We start from the raw sequence: 18,935 nt of genomic DNA, 5'->3' as shown, positions 1-18,935 counted from the left end.
CCTCATGGGCTTCTTGAACGTCTACGCGCCCAATGTGGCGAGTGCACGTGTAGAGTTTTGGTCCCATATTGTAGAGTCTCTGCCGCAGGCAGAGCAATGGTGCATTGGAGGTGACTTTAACATGTTGGAGGACCCCTCTGACAGGATTGGAGGTAGCCATACTACTGTGCATGGAGTTGAGTTGGCAGCTTGGGAGAGGTTATGTATGACTGCGGGTTTCAGATGTGTGGCAACATTCTAACTTTGTGAGGCCTCCAGATAGCCTGGCCTTCTCTCGTTCGGACCGCAAAGTGGGAGGAGTGAATCTATCTCAAATAGATCGCTTCTACACTAGTGACCATTTCTGTGACTTGGGTGGGTCAGTTTGCATTTTGGCTGGGACTTCTTTTTCGGACCATGCACCAGTGATCCTCACAGTGACAGATGGACAGAGGAGGGGGAGCACCATGCTTCGCATTCCTGAGAGGGTCTTGCTGGACTCTGCACTCAGAGAGCGAGTGGTTGCTCTTTGGACAGAGGGCTTAGACATGCAGGACTCTCCAGCTGACAGAGTGGCCTCTGGACTTGCTCAACTTAGTCCACTATTTCTCCAGGAGTCTACGGCCCGTCTGCTGGCTGCAGCGAGAGAGGAGGAGGAGCGTCTCCAACGGGGCGTTGCTTCCTTGCAGAGGATGCAGGAACAGCATCCAGACAGTCCTTGGTTGGAGGAGCAGTTGCAGCAGGCTCGCAAGGAGCTTGCCAACACAGAGGAGAGGCGCCAGGAGTTTGCTTTTCATCGACAGGCATCTCAATGGACCCATGTGGGTGACTGAGTGACAGGGGCTTTCTTTGAGACAGTGGGGCCCCGACATGCGCATGCCAAGGTCAACCAGTTGAGGAGGCCTGACGGGTCAGTTGCTTCAGAGCCAGAGGACATGGGTGCAGTTGCCACTGACTGTTACCGTGACCTGCTGTCAACAGAGCCTCAGTCAGAGCGTCAGGATGCATGCAAAGAGCAGGTGTGGGCACAAATGCCTTGTCTTGTGACTGAGGAGATGCGCCAGAGGCTTGAGCTGCCTCTTCAGTTAGAGTAGCTTTACGCGGCCCTCAGAGCAGTTCCCCGTGGTAGCTGTTTAGGTGAGGATGGTTTGACTCCCAGTTTTTTCTTAAGAGTACTGGCACTTGCTTGGCTCAGATCTCTGCAACGCTTTTCAGTACATCCTACACACAGGAGAGATGCCTGACAGCATGAGTGAGGGCCTGATTTACGTCATTCCCAAGGAGGGTGGCTCCTTGGATGAGATTCGACAGTGGCGGCCCATCACCATCCTCAACTCAGTCTTCAAAATTCTCGCCAAGGCTCTGAGTTTGAGGATTCAGCCACGTCTAGAGAGCATCATACATGGCACACAGACAGGTTTTGTCAAGAAGCGTAGTATCCTTGACAACATCTTTACTTTTTGGGAGGTAGTTGCCTTGACGCGCCTCCGTGGTGAGGATCTGGTGATACTTCTTCTCGATTTTGAGAAGGCCTACGATAGAGTTGACTGGGACTTTTGGAGGGCACTCTACACAAGATGGGCTTCTCAGATGCATGGATCAGAGGTGTGTCAGCTCTTTACCTACGGGCACACAGTCAGGTACTTTTGTCAAGTGGTAGAGGAGATCGTTTCATGCTCAAACGTTCAATCAGACACAGCTACCCCCTTGCCCCCTTCCTCTTTCTGTTCTATGCTGAGGCAATGAGCAGGCTTTTGATTTCACAGCAGGTTGGTCTACGTGGCTTAGCGCTCCCTATTCGAGGAGATGAGCTACTGGATGTTGAGTTTGCAGCCGACTCAGCCTTCTACTTGGAGGGCCAAGAGGCCAACCTTCACACGTGTGAGCAGGCTCTTGAGAGCTTTTGTTGTGCAACAGGCGCACTGATCAACTGGAGAAAGACAGTGCCTTTCTCGGTTGCTAGTGCTCCTACGCTTGACTGGCTGCCAGGTGAGGGCTTCAGATGGATTCCCCCAGGAACTGCAGTTCGATACTTGGGCTGTCAGGTTGGCTTGGACTTGTCTCTTGAGCAGCAGATTGCTCCCCTCCTCCTATCCATCAGGACGAAGTTGTTACATTGAAGTTCCACACACTTTCTCTGGCAGACAGAGTTGTAGTGGCCAACCAGGTGTTGTTGGCTACTATGTGGTACATCACTTCTTGTTGGATCTTTTCGAGTTCCTGCATCAACCAGGTAGAGGCTGATCAGGAACTTCCTTTGGTCAGGGCGTGACACTCAGATAGCCCGGGCTAAAGTGGCATGGCAGATCATCACTCTTCCTTGTTCTCAGGGAGGGTTGGGGATCACAGACCCAACACAGCAGAGTAGAGCCCTTCAAGTTTGTTGTCAAAGGATTACTTCCAAGGGAGGAGCCCTGCAAGGAGTTTTTCCTTCAACAGCTTAGTGCTAGGGTGCCTCAGGCTGGAGGCCCCAGGAGACCTTCGACCAGATGGATTTTCACAGAGATGCACAGAGTTGGCCTAAGCAAGAGATTGGAGGACCGTTTCGCTGTGAGTCTGCTCCGCTCCTGGGAGCAGCTGTGGAGAGGCGTGGAGCAGCATCAGCCTACTTACACGGAGGAGCGCCTGAGACAGCCCCTTGTTTGGAACCCCATGGTTAGCACTCAGAGAGGCCACTTGGTTGGTAGTAGGCCCCATGTTTCTTGGGGTCCAGCTACAGAGCATGAGAGGGGTGCAGAGCATGTATCAGGATATCACAGAGGCAGTACCAGCTGAGTGGCTCACACCTCTCGAGTCAGCAGCGCCCAGATGGATGGGGGCCTTCACGCGACTGGATGTTCTCATCGCAGTTCGGGCTTGCTCAGAGACTCTACCCTCCTTGTTTTCCGAGCTACAGGGTAAGGGTCGTTTACACCTAGTCTCAGTAGAGGCCCCACAGGTGGCAAAGTGTTGTTTTCAGAGGATCCGAGTTGTGGGCATCTGTGGGAGGACTTGTGTCATAGATCCTGACCCAGCAGCTATTGAGACTCGCCACTGGAGGCTGTGGGCTAGGGAGTGTTGTCCACTGGCACGAGTGCAGTGGGATCCTGGAGAGAGGTTTTGGAGAGACCCTTTCTCCTCAGCCGACCATCCAGGTGTCCCTTTCTTTCAGTACACTGTTTGACTGGGACGTCACATACTGGCAGTACGGAGAGAGGCTCGTCTTGCTGCAGCACCTCATTGGCAGGAGGAGGGTCTCACATCTAAGTTCTTGCGAGCTTTCTGGGCAAGGTTGTCGGACTCTAGACAGCCGCGGCGAGTCATTTTGTTCCAATGGCTGGTTGCACATCAAGCTACGGCAGTTGGGAGCTGGCTTGTACATAGTGGTCTCTCGACAGCATTCGCAGCTTGTGACCATCCTGTGGAGAGTCAGTGCCATTGTCTTTGGGATTGTCCTTTGTGATAGCATGTTTGGCTTCGTGTCCTTTGGCTGATGCCAGCTCTTTCCACGGCACAACAGCACACTTGGGGGGCAGCTGCTTGGTCCACTCTCATGGACCTGGCACTTTAATTTGAGCTATCCTCCACCAGCAGGATGATAGTGATGCAAGGAGGTCGACCGTCACTCCAGTCTGCTACAAAGCTTACTCCACAGGAGTGGTGCAGTGAGAGAGAGGAGTGTTGGGACCTCATCTGCGGCCTGACACTCTGGGCCCGCTGCTTCCGCATCTTTGAGGCTCACCCTGTACGACCAGCAGAGACTGTTCGTGATCTTTGGCTAGAGCTGGGTCCATACTCTCAGAGGACAATTCGAGAGACTCCAAGGCAGCTCCGACCGCATGCGGGAGCGTAGAGAGGCTTTCCTTCGACTTTGGCGCCCTGGGCCTTTCTTCACCATGGTCCAGGGTGTGCTGAGATGGCACTACCGTCCACCTTTGTGGCTTTTCCCTCCTCCCATCTCTTGATTTAGCCTCATTGTACATATGTTGTTTTTCATTGGGAGAGTCTCCCCCTTACGATTGTTGTAGTCCTCTCTAGTAGAGGTGGTTGTAGCCCCATGGGCAGTTTCATTAACTAATGGAAGGATCTTTTTCTCAGAAAAAAAGAAAAAGGTAAGAATTTAGAAATGATCACTCATTGTTAAGATGTTCTGTCAATCACAACTCAAGAGAACTTTACCATCCTTTGAAATAAAGATTGATCTAGTGTTCCATAAATATGCATATTCTAGGTGGATCTACTTTGCTGGAATATAATTAACAGATAAGCGGCAAACACAGCACTATTTCAGACCGCTTTCGTTTCTTTTAAAAACCCTATCATAAAGGGAGAGCTTACTTATCATAAACTTTTGAACCATTTTTATAAAAACCGGATAAGTATGACATTTGCAGTTGCAAAAACACTCTTTTTCTCTTGAAACAAAGAAGATATGGACAGCATTACCTTCCGGCTGAAGAGATAATTACTATGCACATGAGAATGTTTCATTCATTCACATCTAGGCTGGCTGGAAAATCAGATTACTGGATCATCTATATCTCAGCTTGCACACAAACCATTACAAACAAATCATATGCCAGCACCTTGACTGTAAATCCTTAAAAATAACCTTTATTCCCTAGGGTAACCAGGTAAAAGAGTTGCAAAACTTGGAAGACATTTCACGGCATGGATGGAAGGCTGCTATACCACAAAAAATCTTTGAAGTCTATCTCCCTGTATGGAGGAAAAAAAGAAACAAAATGTAAGTGGTTCAGACATTTTGCAACGCAACAAAGAATGCAGACAGCCAAAAGAACATATAAACCAGGAAAATACATAAGCAAACATAAAGAGCATGGCGACCTTTCCAATGCTCCTACTGATGATAAAACCTGCTCAGCAAAAGGTTTCACTTTGTCTTCAAAGAGCGCTCCCAAATTTCTGAGCTGTAGTTTGCAAGAGGAAAAACAAATCAGTGTGAGACCGGGGTTGGATATCATAATCCACAATCTCCTTGGATGCAAGCAGTTTACTGAAATTGGTACATAATAGAACTCGAAACATTATATAAAAAGCCTAATTCACCACAACACTTAGGCGCATATCCTGCACGCAAACTGAGAAATTACATGGACCTGAATCTTTGTGGCATTGTGAAGGGCTGTACCCTGAAGTTCTTGTAGCTCCTCCTCTGTAAACCATAGTGGTGTGCCAAAACTTGTGGGTAGAACATCCAAGTAGCTGGTATCAGTATTAAGGTATAGGCATGACTCAGGTGCTGTTCATGTATAACACCAATGTATAGGCATTGCAGAGTTTAGTAAGGATTTTCTGACAAGACAAAACAGGATACGGTGCCCACAAGGAAGATGATCCACGAATATGCTCTACCATCAAGAAAAGCATCATAAGCAACCTATCATCCACATCTCCATCTTCAAAAAGTTTTGCATATGCCTTCCCGAATTCAGGATCTTGGAGTACACTCATTGGCGTGATTGCTAGATGAAGGGGAGTGACCATAAGGACACCTGTTCACATGGATGCAAAAAATTGTTAAGAGAGCTTGAATAAAAAAAGAGAACTCCTTTTGTGAAAGTGAAGACTAGAGTAGCTCTCTAACAAGTGACTGACTTTGTAAAAAACATCAAGTGACACTACAAAAGGTTAGCATTTGCCATTTGATTAGGTTAGCAGATGACTGTTGTTTTCTATCTGCACATCCACATTTTGACTCCTCAGAGCTGCGGTTAATTGAACAAACGTTGTGGTAGCTTTGTGAACAGAGGTTAGCATTTGTTTGAAGTTTATTTATGTCTCTCACTGTTGCTCATCCACCTCAAACCCAATATCTCAAGGCTTACACTCTAAACTATAGCTTTGAGCTGAATTGACAACATTTCTGAACAAGAGGGCCAATGGCATCCATCTTCTTATATAAAAATGATACAAGTGAAAGATTCTCAAGTCTTTGTGTAGAAGAAAAGTGTGATGTCACTGTGCTCTCTAACTTGGTCCCTTTTAGTGGAGTGTGCAAGAGGCCTCTCACAACTAACTATAGTATCAACAACTGAAGTGAATAACCACTGAACAGAAAACAAATGAGACAAATAGCAGAGACAACACGGTCGTGCTCAATGCTAAGCTAAACCCATCAACGTACAAACTTCTACAGTGACTGGCTGGCAGCACATTCAGCTCCAAACCAAGACCAACACGATACAAGGGGGGTGTCGAGGCTCAACCATTCATGTCGTATGTTACGAGCCTGTGGGCGAAAGATGAAGGCTAAGGAGAGGCTTTATCCAACGCTAAGTATGAGATATTATGGGCCCTTCCAAGTCTTTGAGAAGATCAATGATGTATCCTTTAGACTGAAATTGACAGATACTTGGAAGATACGCAATGAGTTTCATATGACTCTACTACGACATTTCAAGGGTGAGATGCCAGGGGACAGGGAACCAGAGGAGCAAACTGAGGTAGAAGAAACAGAGAAGATTCTTATAACTAAGCAAATCCTAGCACACAAGGAAAGAAAAGGGTAAGTTGGTCCAGAAATATTTGGTCAAATTCAGGAACTACTGTAACAAGCTTGGACATTCCAAGAGAGAAATCTACAGCAACAAGTGAGAAATTGCAACAGCAAACTTGAAATAGAGAGAGAGAAGAAGAGAGTCGACATAGAACGGCAAATTTCCGTTCCCACATGCATTGGTCACAAAGTCTGGCAGCCCTTTCGCTACTTATTTCTTTATTGCATCACATAGGTACAATAGCCGGGAGGGCTCTCGCTATGCGTCCGCATTTGGAATGCCAGAGTGAGGGCCCCAAGGCCGTATTTAAAGACCCTTGGCCCAAAAGCATCATACATAAAAAGCTGTGCTCCCAAAAGCTAACACCAGATTCAGCTTCCACGTTTGGCGGACTATCCGTACAAGTGCCGGGCCAACATGGTTTTCTCGATTTGAGGACAGCAAGTACGGACTTCCAGTTCAGCAATTCGCAATATCTTTTTTATAGGGGTTTAGCCCCCTCCCCCCCGACCACAACCTTCCAACTTGGTAGGGTTAGGCTTATTAAACCCTAATCCCTTTGATGTGCTGCCACGTCACTAACTTGTGACATACCCCCCTCTTGAAAGAAGAGTAATCGTCCTCAATTAGACTTGCAAAACAAACAACTAGCTCATTAAACACTAACTCTATGTACCCATCCACCAGAACGCACAAATCTAGCACTTTGCACAAAGGCGAGAGTCACTAAACATTCAAATCATTTTCACCATCGAGATCTTAGATGAGAATCATCATCATTGCAACTTATTTAGCAATCACATCTAGACCACGCTGATCTTTCCACACTAAATCCAGATCACCTGTCGTAATCTACTAAATCTCATTACTATCACACTCACATCACCCATCAGGTAAAAGAGATAAAATGTTGCAGCCATTTCATCTTTTCAACACATACTCAAAAAAAAAACACATGAGAGAGCGCATGTAACAAGTTCATTTTAGGAATTCTCATAACAATGTACATCTTTTCATAAAGTCATTCAGCAGAATACCGTCAGCCTGTCGGTAACATTAAAATCTCATGGAGAATTAGTGACTTTATTCCATCTAGGCAACCTGTGACAAGGGAGTGGAGTGGCTCTCCTCTTGTGCACTTCGCACCACACCAGATTCAACCTGCTAATTCAATCCAAAGGATGTCATAAACTCAGTCTTGTATACATCTCCAAGAGTGATCCTGATCTGAAGATAGCCACTTGTCGGATTGATTCTGCTAAAACACGAAGAACCTTGTAGTTCATCAAGTATATCATCAATCCTAGGTATTGGAAACGTGTACTTGATGGTGATTTTGCTTAGAGCTCTATAGTCAATGCACATCCTCCAAGATCCATCTTTCTTCAAAACTAGAAGCAGTGGTGAACAAAAAGGCAATAAACAGTTCTTTTACTTGGTTCATTATTTCCTCATTCATGGCTTTGCTCACTCTGTAGGGAGGCCCATTTGAAGGCGTACTGCAGGTATCAAATCAATTGTATGACCTTCAGGTCTCTCAACAGGTAGCTCTCCATGCAAACCCTCACAGAAAGAATCGGCTTGATCTTGCTAAAATTATTGGTGTTCTTGTTCTAACTTTGACAAATTTGACTTGTTATAGTCTTTCTAATCTCTCAAAAAGCGAGTAGACAAAAAGACTGGATTTCATTAATTTCGAAATGGCCGAAACCAATACAAGTGGGACGCATTCCTGAATGAAGGGATAGATCTCCCGGCTACACAAACCGTCTACAGACACACGTCGAACGAACCACCCAACCATCCGGCAGCTCCCCCGTGCTGGGGCTAGCGTCCGAGGATGTAGACGTGCACCTGTAAGACTGAGCGTCCCATACCACCCAGCCACACCTCCTCGAGGTGACCTCGCACACTCCTAGCCTCACGGGCTAACCACTGGCACTCTGCCAGTGGGGGTCGTAACTATCAATGAGGCCTTGGCCTCCCTTTTATAATAATGGCCGGCCACACTAGCCGTTCTCACACTACGTCCGCCCGGACACTGGACGTCCATCCCGACGGCGTCAGGGCTAGATCCCCTCTCCTAAAAGCGGGACATAACATACTTCCCCCCTTAAGAACCATTGATGTCCTCATCAATGAAGTGGGGATACTGAGCTTTCAGAGCTCTAATTGGTTCCCAAGTAGCAAACCTTTCAGATTGACCCTTCCATTTAATTAAGTACTCGTCATAAGCCTTTTGGCGCGAATGATGGGTACGATGATCTAAAACTGCCTCTGGTTCTCGAGGAATCTACTCAGTTTGCATATCTTGCCATACATTTTCCTCAATAGAGACAACATTGGCTTCGCCCAATTTTACTTTCAGGCGGCTGACATGAAACACTAGATGTACACTAACATCCGAAGGAAGAGCCAGTTTATAGGCAACTTGACCAATTTTCTTTGTGATCAAGAATGACCACAATATCTAGCTGAAAGCTTATAATGCTTTCCCGTTCGCATAGCCTTGGAATCCTTGGGTATCTTCAGATAGACCCATTGTCCCACATCAAGAGTCCTTGGAGATCTTTTTTTATTAGCATAAGTAGTGACTCGATCACGAGCCATTCTTATACTATCCTTAGCCAATTCGAGCATTTCTTGCATGTCATACAGGAAATCCCCAATTGCTATCTTTTTTTATTAGCATAAGTAGTGACTCGATCACGAGCCGTTCTTATACTATCCTTAGCCAATTCGAGCATTTCTTGCATGTCATACAAGAAATCCCCAATAGCAATTGTGGATTTAGGCTCAAATCCATACATCAGCATGAATGGGCTAAATCCAGTAGCAGAATGCCTAAATCCCCAATAGCAATTGGGGATTTAGGCTCAAATCCATCCATCAGCATGAATGGGCTAAATCGAGTAGCAGAATGCTTGCTACTATTATAGGCAAACTCTAACTGTGGAAGATATCTTTCCCAATAGCAATTGGGCATTTAGGCTCAAATCCATACATCAACATGAATGGGCTAAATCCAGTAGCAGAATGCTTGCTACTATTATAGGCAAACTCTAACTGTGCAAGATATCTTTCCCAATCAGACTGCCTCTGAGAGACATAGGCTCTCAACATGTCCTCTAACGTCTGATTCATCCTCTCAGTTTGTCCCTCGGACTCAGGATGGGCAGAAGACGACATACTTAGCTTCATCTAAAGATGAGCAAACACATCTCGCCAAAATCGGCCAATGAACTTAGTATCTCGATCACTGACGATATCCTCTGGCAGACCATATAGCTTATAATGCTAGTCGACAAATAAAACCGCCAACTCATGGCTTTTTTCTGTTGACTTTGTTGGTATAAACTTCGCCATTTTTGTGAGTCTATTGACCACAACCCAAATAGCGTCATTGCCCCGACTAGTATTTGGCAAACCAACGATAAAGTCCATGGAAATACTCTGCCACTTGGAATCTGGGATTTCCAATGGACGTAGCAGGCCGGCTTTCCTAAGGCGCTCTGCCTTATTGACCTGACACTGAGCGCATCTCTTCACATAGCTCTCTATGTAAGAGCGCATTCTTGGCCAATAGAAATATCGCTTGACCAAAGCCTAAGTTCTTTGGATGCCTGGGTGCCGAGTGCTAGGAACATCGTGGCATTCGCACAAAATCCTTTGTCAAACCTCATCGATTTCCGGCACGCAGACTTTACCATTTCTGAACAATAATCCACTTCTAATGGAATATTGTCACTGTCTTGTTTCTCCAGCACGACTCACTTGGGTCTCCGGATCACCCAAGCCTGTACGCGAGTCGTGTCCTGCTTCGACCTCGTTCCATATCTTGCCAAAATGGCCATCGGAACGACATAGCCCTCGGAGAGAGATATAGAAATCAGTCGAGATTTCAACCATAGACAAGGCATTAACCTCAAGAAACCTGCTGAGCGCATCGGCAACTCGATTGCTGGATCCTTTTCTATAACGGATCTCAAAGTCAAACTCTTGCATAAGCTCAACCCATCTAGCCTTCCGGCCTCTGAGAACACACTGATCACAGATATAGCGCAAGGACTACGGCGTAAAGCTCCTTCTCATACGTTGGATAACGCATCTCAACGTCACAAAGTTTCTTACTTTCAAACGCAATAGGACATCCATCCTGGTATAATGCCGCACCAATAGCATAATCACTAGCATCCGTTTCAACCACAAACGGTTTGCTAGGATCCACAATGTGCAATATTGGCGCAGTAGTCACCAAGTGCTTTAGTGTCCGAAAGCTCTCGTCGAGATGCTCATTCCAAACAACAGAGGGATTACCTTTACGATGAGGACCCGAAGTCTTCGGCCCTTTCACCCTGCCTTTTAAAAGTTGCGTAAGCGGAGCAGCAACTCTAGAGTAATCCTTGATAAATTTGCAAAAGAATCCTATAAAGCCTAAAAAAAACTTTACTTGGCGCACATTCTTCAGAATGGGCCAATTTCGCACTTTATCTAACTTTTCAGGGTCGACGCGAATTCCGTCGCGAGTAATGATGCGACCCAAGTACAGAAGCTCTTTCCTAAAGAATTCACACTTAGAAGCCTTAGCATAAAGCTTCTCAGTTCTCAGTACTTCGAGAACAGCGTGTATATGCGCTAAGTGCTCAGACAAACTTCGGCTATAGATCAAGATGTCATCGAGAAATACAACAACGAAATTTCCTAGAAACGGTCTCAGCAGATCATTCATCATCTGCTGAAACGTAGCTGGAGCATTGGTCAAACCAAAAGGCAAGACCAAAAACTCGTAGTGACCATAGCGCATATGGAAACCTGTTTTAGGAATATCTTCTAGTTTGATGCGTATTTGGTGATAGCCTTATCGCAGGTCTATCTTCGTAAAATACAACGCAGATACCTATTCTTAACAGAGAGCTTATTCAATCCTTTGTAATCCACGCAGAAGTGCATGGTGTTATCCTTCTTTCGAGAAAGTAACGCTGGCGCTCCCCACAGGGATTTACTTGGCCGAACAAAACCCCTGTCGAGATAATCTTTCAGTTGTCGTTGAATCTCGTCCTCCTCGATTTTACTAAACCGATAGGGTTGCTTTGAGAAAGGCTGACTACCAAGCACCAACTCAATGCCATGATCTACTCGTCTCGAAGGCGGTAAGCCAAGAGGTAGATCATCTAGAAAAAATTCCTCGAAATCAGTCATGACTTCTCGCATAAGATTGGATTCATCCGAATCCCCAAGTTAAACAGAAGAACATGAACATTTTTACGAAATTCAGTGACAAAAGTACCAAGCATTAACGAATCAAACCAAGCAGATGGTACACATTGATAAAAGTCAACATCAGAAGACTTTATTTCTTTATACGTTTTCGAAGCAATAACAACTCGTATTGCAAAATCATTATGTACAAACTTCTGATCACAAAGCGACACAGATACATGAGGCATGTCCTGCTTAACAAAAAAAAGAGAGTGATGTACATAGTTTATATACAATGAGTCTTGTTTATCATAAAACCATGGAATTCCTAAAATAACATATGCTCTATCCAGGCGCAGGATGTGGAAATCCAGGTTCTCTTTGTAATCAGCTATCTCGAGCGACAAATCTAGAACCATCCGATTCCATACATCCATCTCCTCGCCACGAGCCATCTTCACGCAATACTCATGGTCACTGTCCAGCATCCGCAGGCTCAGTTTCTGTATCGATTTTGCATCCACAAAATTGTGTGAGCTTCCATTATCAAGGAGTATGGTCACGCCATGACCATTGATCTTCCCGAGGAAACGGAGAAGATCGTGCTTACCAAACACTTTGGTGCTAAAAGTACAATTAGTGCATGAACTGTGCGCTAAATGATGGATTTCAACTTGAATGACATCAGAGTTACCTGAGATCTCGCGAATCTGAACTGAAGGACGACCTTGCGGTTTCTTTGTCTTCTTCTTGGGGCAATCCTTGATTGGGTGACCTGTCTGGCCACATCCGAAGTAAGCCCCCTTCTTCACTGTATCAGCAACTGAAGCATTTTTAGCTTTCTTCTTCTCCTGAGAAGATCTCGGCGGTGATTTGGACTTATGCTGAAATCGGGGTCGCTTCCTCGAAGCGCCCTCACCGGATTGATAGTCTGCAGTCCTTTTCTTCTCATAATTCGCTCCATTTATCAAATGGAACGTCCTGGCCTTTGCCACTGCATCCTCAACGTCAGTAGGGGCTTTGTCCTTGATTAAGGCCCAACGGTAATCTTCATATAATCCAAGCAAGTACATGTGCACAGCGTGCATGAAATCCATCTTACAAAAGGTGAGCGCCTCTTTGAAAGCTGTCGTATAGTTATCAAAAGATAGAGCTTTCATCGAAAGACTCTGCAATTTTGCGTAAGCTTTCAAAGTATCCATTTTGGCAAAATCCCTCTTGAATTTCACATAGAAGTCGGTCCACATCGTAGGCCTCTCTGTCATGTCGCGCCACCAAGTAAGCGCCTTACTGCGCAGATAGAGAGGAATCGTCTGAATCCTCCGTTCATCATGCTCCCCGTAGAGATCAAAATACATGGTCTATTGGTGCAACCAGTTATTTGCAGCCAGTTATTTACACTCCTCTTCCCCTGAGAAATTTGTAGTTTTGTACGGAATCGTGGCAGTCGGATCACCCTGTGAACGCCCAAAAGCAGCAATCTGCGTCCGCAATTGCTGGAGATAGGTTTCGCTCTTGAAAATACGCGCAATCGTCGCCTGAGCCGTATTTTCTAGAGCAGTAAGTCGAGAACTAAGCCCTTGCACGACCCCTTCGAGAGCGGCCAAGCGAATGTTCGTATGAACGTTCGCGTTTTCCAGAGCGGTAACACGCTGGTCGAAGCTCTAGAAGGTACTTGTCATCCATGTATATAGAGCATGCGTGAACGGAATTTGAACATTACCTAACGCGTCGTCACGCTGCACATCCGAGCTGGAGGAATCCATGGCAAAGTGCGTGAAAAACTAGAAGTTTCACGCAAAACTGGGCCTTTTCTGCACTTTTCGGTCACGAGAAGTTGAATTCCCGAAGAGCGCTACGCGTCGGCGTAAGCGTCCGGAGGCAAACAGGCGATGGCGGGAGCACGGGAGTGCAAGCAGGTGAGAGAGGGAGGACGCAAGAGAGAAGCAAAGAACTTTAAAATTGAATTCTTTGTACAAACTTACTCTCTGTAAGTGGGTTTTATAAACCAAGAGGTTTCATATTCATTTTTTAAAAAAAACCAAGTTGTCCACATTTAATAGGACCTGGCCACTTAATTTAATAAGGTAGAAGACAATCTTTGTTGTAGCGTTAAAAAAAATACCGAGCACTGGAAAGAAGTAGCGAGAGACAAAAAATCCGAGCAGGGACGCACGCGTAGAAAAAAAAGGCTTGATGCGTGGCAAATCTGCCCCTAACCACGAGCGTGCGTGGGCCTGTGCCAAGCATGCGATTTACTGCCATGCTAGAGCCAACTCGGACCCTCACGCTAGGAAAAAAAAATCCACCACCACACTGTTTCCACGCTCGCAAAGAAAGTCCCTGCTACAAAGAGGGACGTACCTCTCTCTCTCTCTCTCTCTCTCTCTCTCTCTCTCTCTCTCTCTCTCTCTCTCTCTCTCTCTCTGAGCTTCACACAGAGAAGGAGATTACAAAGAGATTTTAAAAGTTATTGTACGCCGAATTTAGTCTAAATTCAGCAAATTAATGAATAAATGACTGATTTTCATCGAAAATCAGTAAGGTTGACAAAAATCCTCTGATTTTCAGCAGTTGCACTTGCTAGATTGCTGAATTTTATCAAAAATCAACGAGCAGGACATTAAATTTCACCTGCACACAAGCTTATGAGAAGAAAATAATCGATTAAACACTTAATTCATCAAAAATTGCATGAAATGGTAATTATCCGACTCTAACCTGCCCGTAGGTGTGCACATGGTCCATTCTGTAGCCAAGCCGGCTTTGATACAATGAAACAAAGGGAATAGATCTCCCGGCTACACGGACCGCCTACAGACACGCGTCGGAAGAACCACCCGACCATAGCCACCATCCGGCAGCTCCCTCGTGCTGGGGCCCGCGTCCGAGGACGTAGGCGTGCACTTGTAAGACCGAGCGTCCCATACCACCCGGCCTCACCTCCTCGAGGTGACCTCACGCACTCCTAGCCTCACGGGCTAACCACTGGCACTCTGTCAATGGGGGTCGATAACTATCAATGAGGCCTTGGCCTCCCTTTTATAATAATGGCCGGCCACACTGGCCGTGTGTACACTACGTCCGCCTGTACACTGAACGCCCATCCTGACGACGTCAAGGCTAGAACCCCTCTCCTAAGAGCGGGACATAACAATTCCCCCCTTTAATTTTTCATCTAGGATTATTTATTTGCCCTTCCCATTCTTCAATGTTACTTTTCCAGCCCAATAGTCGACCATGACACGGTTCTTGTGGTACCAAGGTATCCCCAAAAGTACATCAAACCCCTCAAGAGGCATGATATAGATGTCCTCGTGCCCTAGATACCTCTGACAATGCAACCGAAGTTTGTCAATGGCAAGTGTAATGGCGGCATCATGCCCCTGTGCCGCTAAAACCACATTCATCTGTGGTCCCATTTCTTCAGGCAGTATCCCAAGTCGAGCCGCCAATTCCAGTGAGATGAAGTTGGCCTTGACTCCTCCATCAAAGAATATAAGACTTCGTGGTCCCATACTTTGCCCCACACTCTGCAGAGTTCAATACCCTCACCCTCCTAACCTAAGGTCGCCCCCACGGAGTAGCACCCTTCACCTCTCACCTAAGATGAGGAGAGCCTAGTCAAAAATGGTATGCACTAGGAGAGCTAAGGTTACGTCCATGGGGCCTATCAGTGCCCAAGGGATTAAAAATTTAGCACCAGAAACAAGGTGGATAGGTACGATCAATACAATACCAAACAATCGATAAAAAACGATGTACAATATTAGCAATCACTACCAGTACGAAAAATACGTTAAGTACTCATTACAAATAGTCGTACATGTCTACTTATGCATGGTTGTATACATGTAAATATGCATGCATGCACACCGATATACATGCACACGTATGCATATATGCATACATATGTCTACAATCTAATATGCATGCATGCATACACACATGTATGTGTACTAGTAAGTGCGCATAAGTAACAATTAATGTGTTACCTACTAATACCAGTACATGTATTTATCTTACAGTATGGGAAGAATGATAAATATGTGTCTGGAATGCAATCTTGGCCAGAAAAGATACAGAGATTAAGAATTAGAGAATTTCCAACATTTATGTGGATAAAGGTGCAAAAATTTGTGTGATGACTAAGAAGCTTATGCACAGACTAGGGCTGGAAGTAAATGAGCACTCTTCCTTGCGGGCAAAGATAGCAAACAATGTTCATGTTGCATGTGTGGGCAAAGTGAACGGTGTGAAGGTGACAGCATTTAGGGTGAGTGTGCCGATAGATGCTTATGTAATTTCTACCAAGGGGGAGAGCTACCCGTTAATTTTGGGGAGGCCCTAGCTTATGGTAATGAAGGATAGGCAACATTGCGAAACTAGAGCATTGGAGTTGCGACGCAAAAGCAAATCTGGAGGAAAGAAACATAAAATTGTGTATGATATGAATTTAGGTACATAATAGGATCTAGTGCTAGAGACCTCTACTGATGAATGGAGTATAAGTGATTACTCCTCGTCTAATGAGCAACATCCGAGGAAAAGGCAAGCTCCCTAGGAGTAAAGTCTAAGGTGAACAAAATGAGATAGGGTTAGAGTCTATGTTAGCTAAGGATTTTCACGAAGAAGAGAGTAAGTCTTATACGTAGGTCCTAAGGAAACACACCAACCTCTTTATTACAGACTACAAGCATATCAAAGGAGTCATTGTGACACGACACCACATTCATCTTAGAGAAGGCAGCAAGCCCATTGTAAGGAGATTGAGAAAGCTTGGAGTAGTTTAACAAGATGCATTGTTGAAACAGGTAAAGAGATTGTTAGAAGCTGGGTTCATTTATCCAGTGGAGAATTCAGAATGGGTGGGTGTTCCCAGTAGTTGTGACTTATAACAATGGTAAGTGGAGAGTCTATGGATTACAAGCGACTGAACACTACAACAAAGAGAATCATTTCCCTCTCCCATTTTAAAATGAGATCTTCAATGAGGTTGTAGGTTATGAAAGGTATAGAGTGTGTTATGGGTATACAGGATATTTACAAATACAAATCGCACAAGAAGATCTGCAATTGACAACTTTCATCACATCATGGGGTATTTTGCCTATAGAGTTATGTCATTTGGCCTAACTAATGCTCTATCTACCTTCCAACAATTGATGAATCTGGTTTCCAACTATATCTTAGTAAGTCGATCCGAGTTTTCATTGATGACTTCTATCTATAGCTCTAAGACACTGTCATGAGGCAGTGGCAACCACTAACCTTAGTTGTAGGTTTCTTTCCCTTGATTTTTATTTGATTTTAGGGACCCTCTTTTTGAAGTCACAAATGGCCGGACATTGTGTGGCCAGTGCGAAACAGCCACGGTTGAGAGTTTCACCCACAACCGTGAAGGGCAGGTCGTCACGAGATAGTCGGGCCAATTGACACTGAAATCCGAGCAATAAAAGGATGTCTAGGCTCAATTCAAAGTCATTTAGGCCCCACGGGATACTTATAAGTTGGTGCGTACTAGGAAATTAACTCAAGAGAGACAAATTGGACACATGGCGGCTCCATATCATCTTGCCAGACTTACATGAAGAGGGGGCGTGAAACAAAAGCAGGGAGTGGATCTCCCGGCTACACGGACCGCGTACAGACACGCGTCGGACGAACCACCCGACCATAGCCACCATCCGGCAGCTCCCCCGTGTTGGGGCCAACATCCGAGGACATAGGCGTGCACCTGTAAGACTGAGCGTCCCATACCACCCGGCCTCACCTCCTCGAGATGACCTCACGCACTCCTAGCCTCGCGGGCTAACCACTAGCACTCTGCCCGTGGGGGTCAATAACTGCAAATAAGGCCTTGGCCTCCCTTTTATAATAATGGCCGACCACACTAGCCGTGTTCACACTACGTCCACCCGGACATTGGACGCCCATCCCCACGGCGTTTGGGCTAGATCCCCTCTCCTAAGAGCGGGACATAACATACTTCCCCCCTTAAGAACCATCGATGTCTTCATCAATGAAGTGGGGATACTGAGCTTTCAAAGCTCTAACTGATTCCCAAGTAGCAAACCTTTCAGATTGACCCTTCCATTGGATTAAGTACTCGTCATAAGCCTTTTGGCGCGAATGGTGGGTACGATGATCTAAAACTGCCTCTAGTTCTCGAGGAATATACTCAATTTGCATATCTTGCAATACATTCTCCTCGATGAGCACAATAACGTCGGCTTCGCCCAATTTTACTTTAAGGCGGCTGACATGAAACACTGGATGTACAATAACAACCGAACGAAGAGCCAGTTTATAGGCAACTTGGCCAATTTTCTTTGTGATCAAGAACGGACCACAATATCTAGCTGAAAGCTTATAATGCTTTCCTGTTCGCATAGTCTTGGAATGCTTGGGAATCTTCAAATAGATCCATTGTCCCACATCTAGAGTCCTTGGAGATCTCTTTTGGTTAGCATAAATAGTGACCGATCACGAGCCGTTCTTATACTATCCTTAGCCAATTCGAGCATTTCTTGCATGTCATACAAGAAATCATGAGCTTGGCATTCCTTGACTTTTTCTAAGCCAATAGCAATTGGGGATTTAGGCTCAAATACATACATCAACATGAACGGGCTAATGCTTGCTACTATTATAGGCAAACTCTAACTGTGGGAGATACCTTTCCCAATCAGACTGCCTGTGAGAGACATAGGCTCTCAACATGTCCTCTAATGTCCGATTCATCCTCTCAGTTGTCTGTCGGACTCAAGATGGTCAGAAGACGACATACTCAACTTCGCCTGAAGATGAGCAAACACATCTCGCCAATATCGGCCAGTAAACTTAGTATCTCGATCACTGACGATATCCTCTGGTAGACCATACAGCTTATAATGCTGGTCGACAAATAAAACCGTCAACTCATGGCTTTTTACTGTCGACTTCGTTGGTATAAACTTCGCGATTTTGTGAGTCTATCGACCATAACCGAAATAGTGTCATTGCCCCGACTAGTATTTGGCAAACCAACAATGAAGTCCATGGAAATACTCTGCCACTTGGCATCAAGGATTTCCAATGGATGTAGCAGACCAGCTTTCGTAAGGCGCTCTGCCTTATTGACCTGACAATGAGCCCATCTCTTCACATAGCTCTCTATGTAAGAGTGCATCCTTGGCCAATAGAAATATCGCTTGACCAAAGCCAAAGTTCTTTGAATGCCTGGGTGCCCAACGCTAGGAACATCGTGGCATTCGC

General features: G+C 45.5%; 1 protein-coding gene across 2 annotated transcripts in view; it reads right to left on the bottom strand.

The window, feature by feature from the left end:
- The window catches only part of LOC147417494 (SET domain-containing protein), a 150,565-nt gene that overhangs the window by 71,538 nt on the left and 60,092 nt on the right, over window positions 1-18,935 (bottom strand). For both annotated transcript variants that reach the window (XM_086507599.1, XM_086507598.1), the window contains exons 3-6: window positions 5,297-5,474; window positions 5,079-5,184; window positions 4,807-4,889; window positions 4,651-4,677 (exon numbers count right to left, since the gene is read on the bottom strand). In XM_086507599.1, coding sequence (XP_086363725.1) covers window positions 4,651-4,677; window positions 4,807-4,889; window positions 5,079-5,184; window positions 5,297-5,474 — 394 coding nt within the window. The remainder of the gene's footprint in view (window positions 1-4,650; window positions 4,678-4,806; window positions 4,890-5,078; window positions 5,185-5,296; window positions 5,475-18,935) is intronic.

The sequence above is a fragment of the Adiantum capillus-veneris genome, chromosome 30 (genome assembly GCF_014529385.1).
Source record: "Adiantum capillus-veneris isolate H3 chromosome 30, ASM1452938v2, whole genome shotgun sequence".
Lineage (NCBI taxonomy): Eukaryota > Viridiplantae > Streptophyta > Polypodiopsida > Polypodiales > Pteridaceae > Adiantum > Adiantum capillus-veneris.
This window is presented reverse-complemented; position numbering and strand designations above follow the sequence as displayed.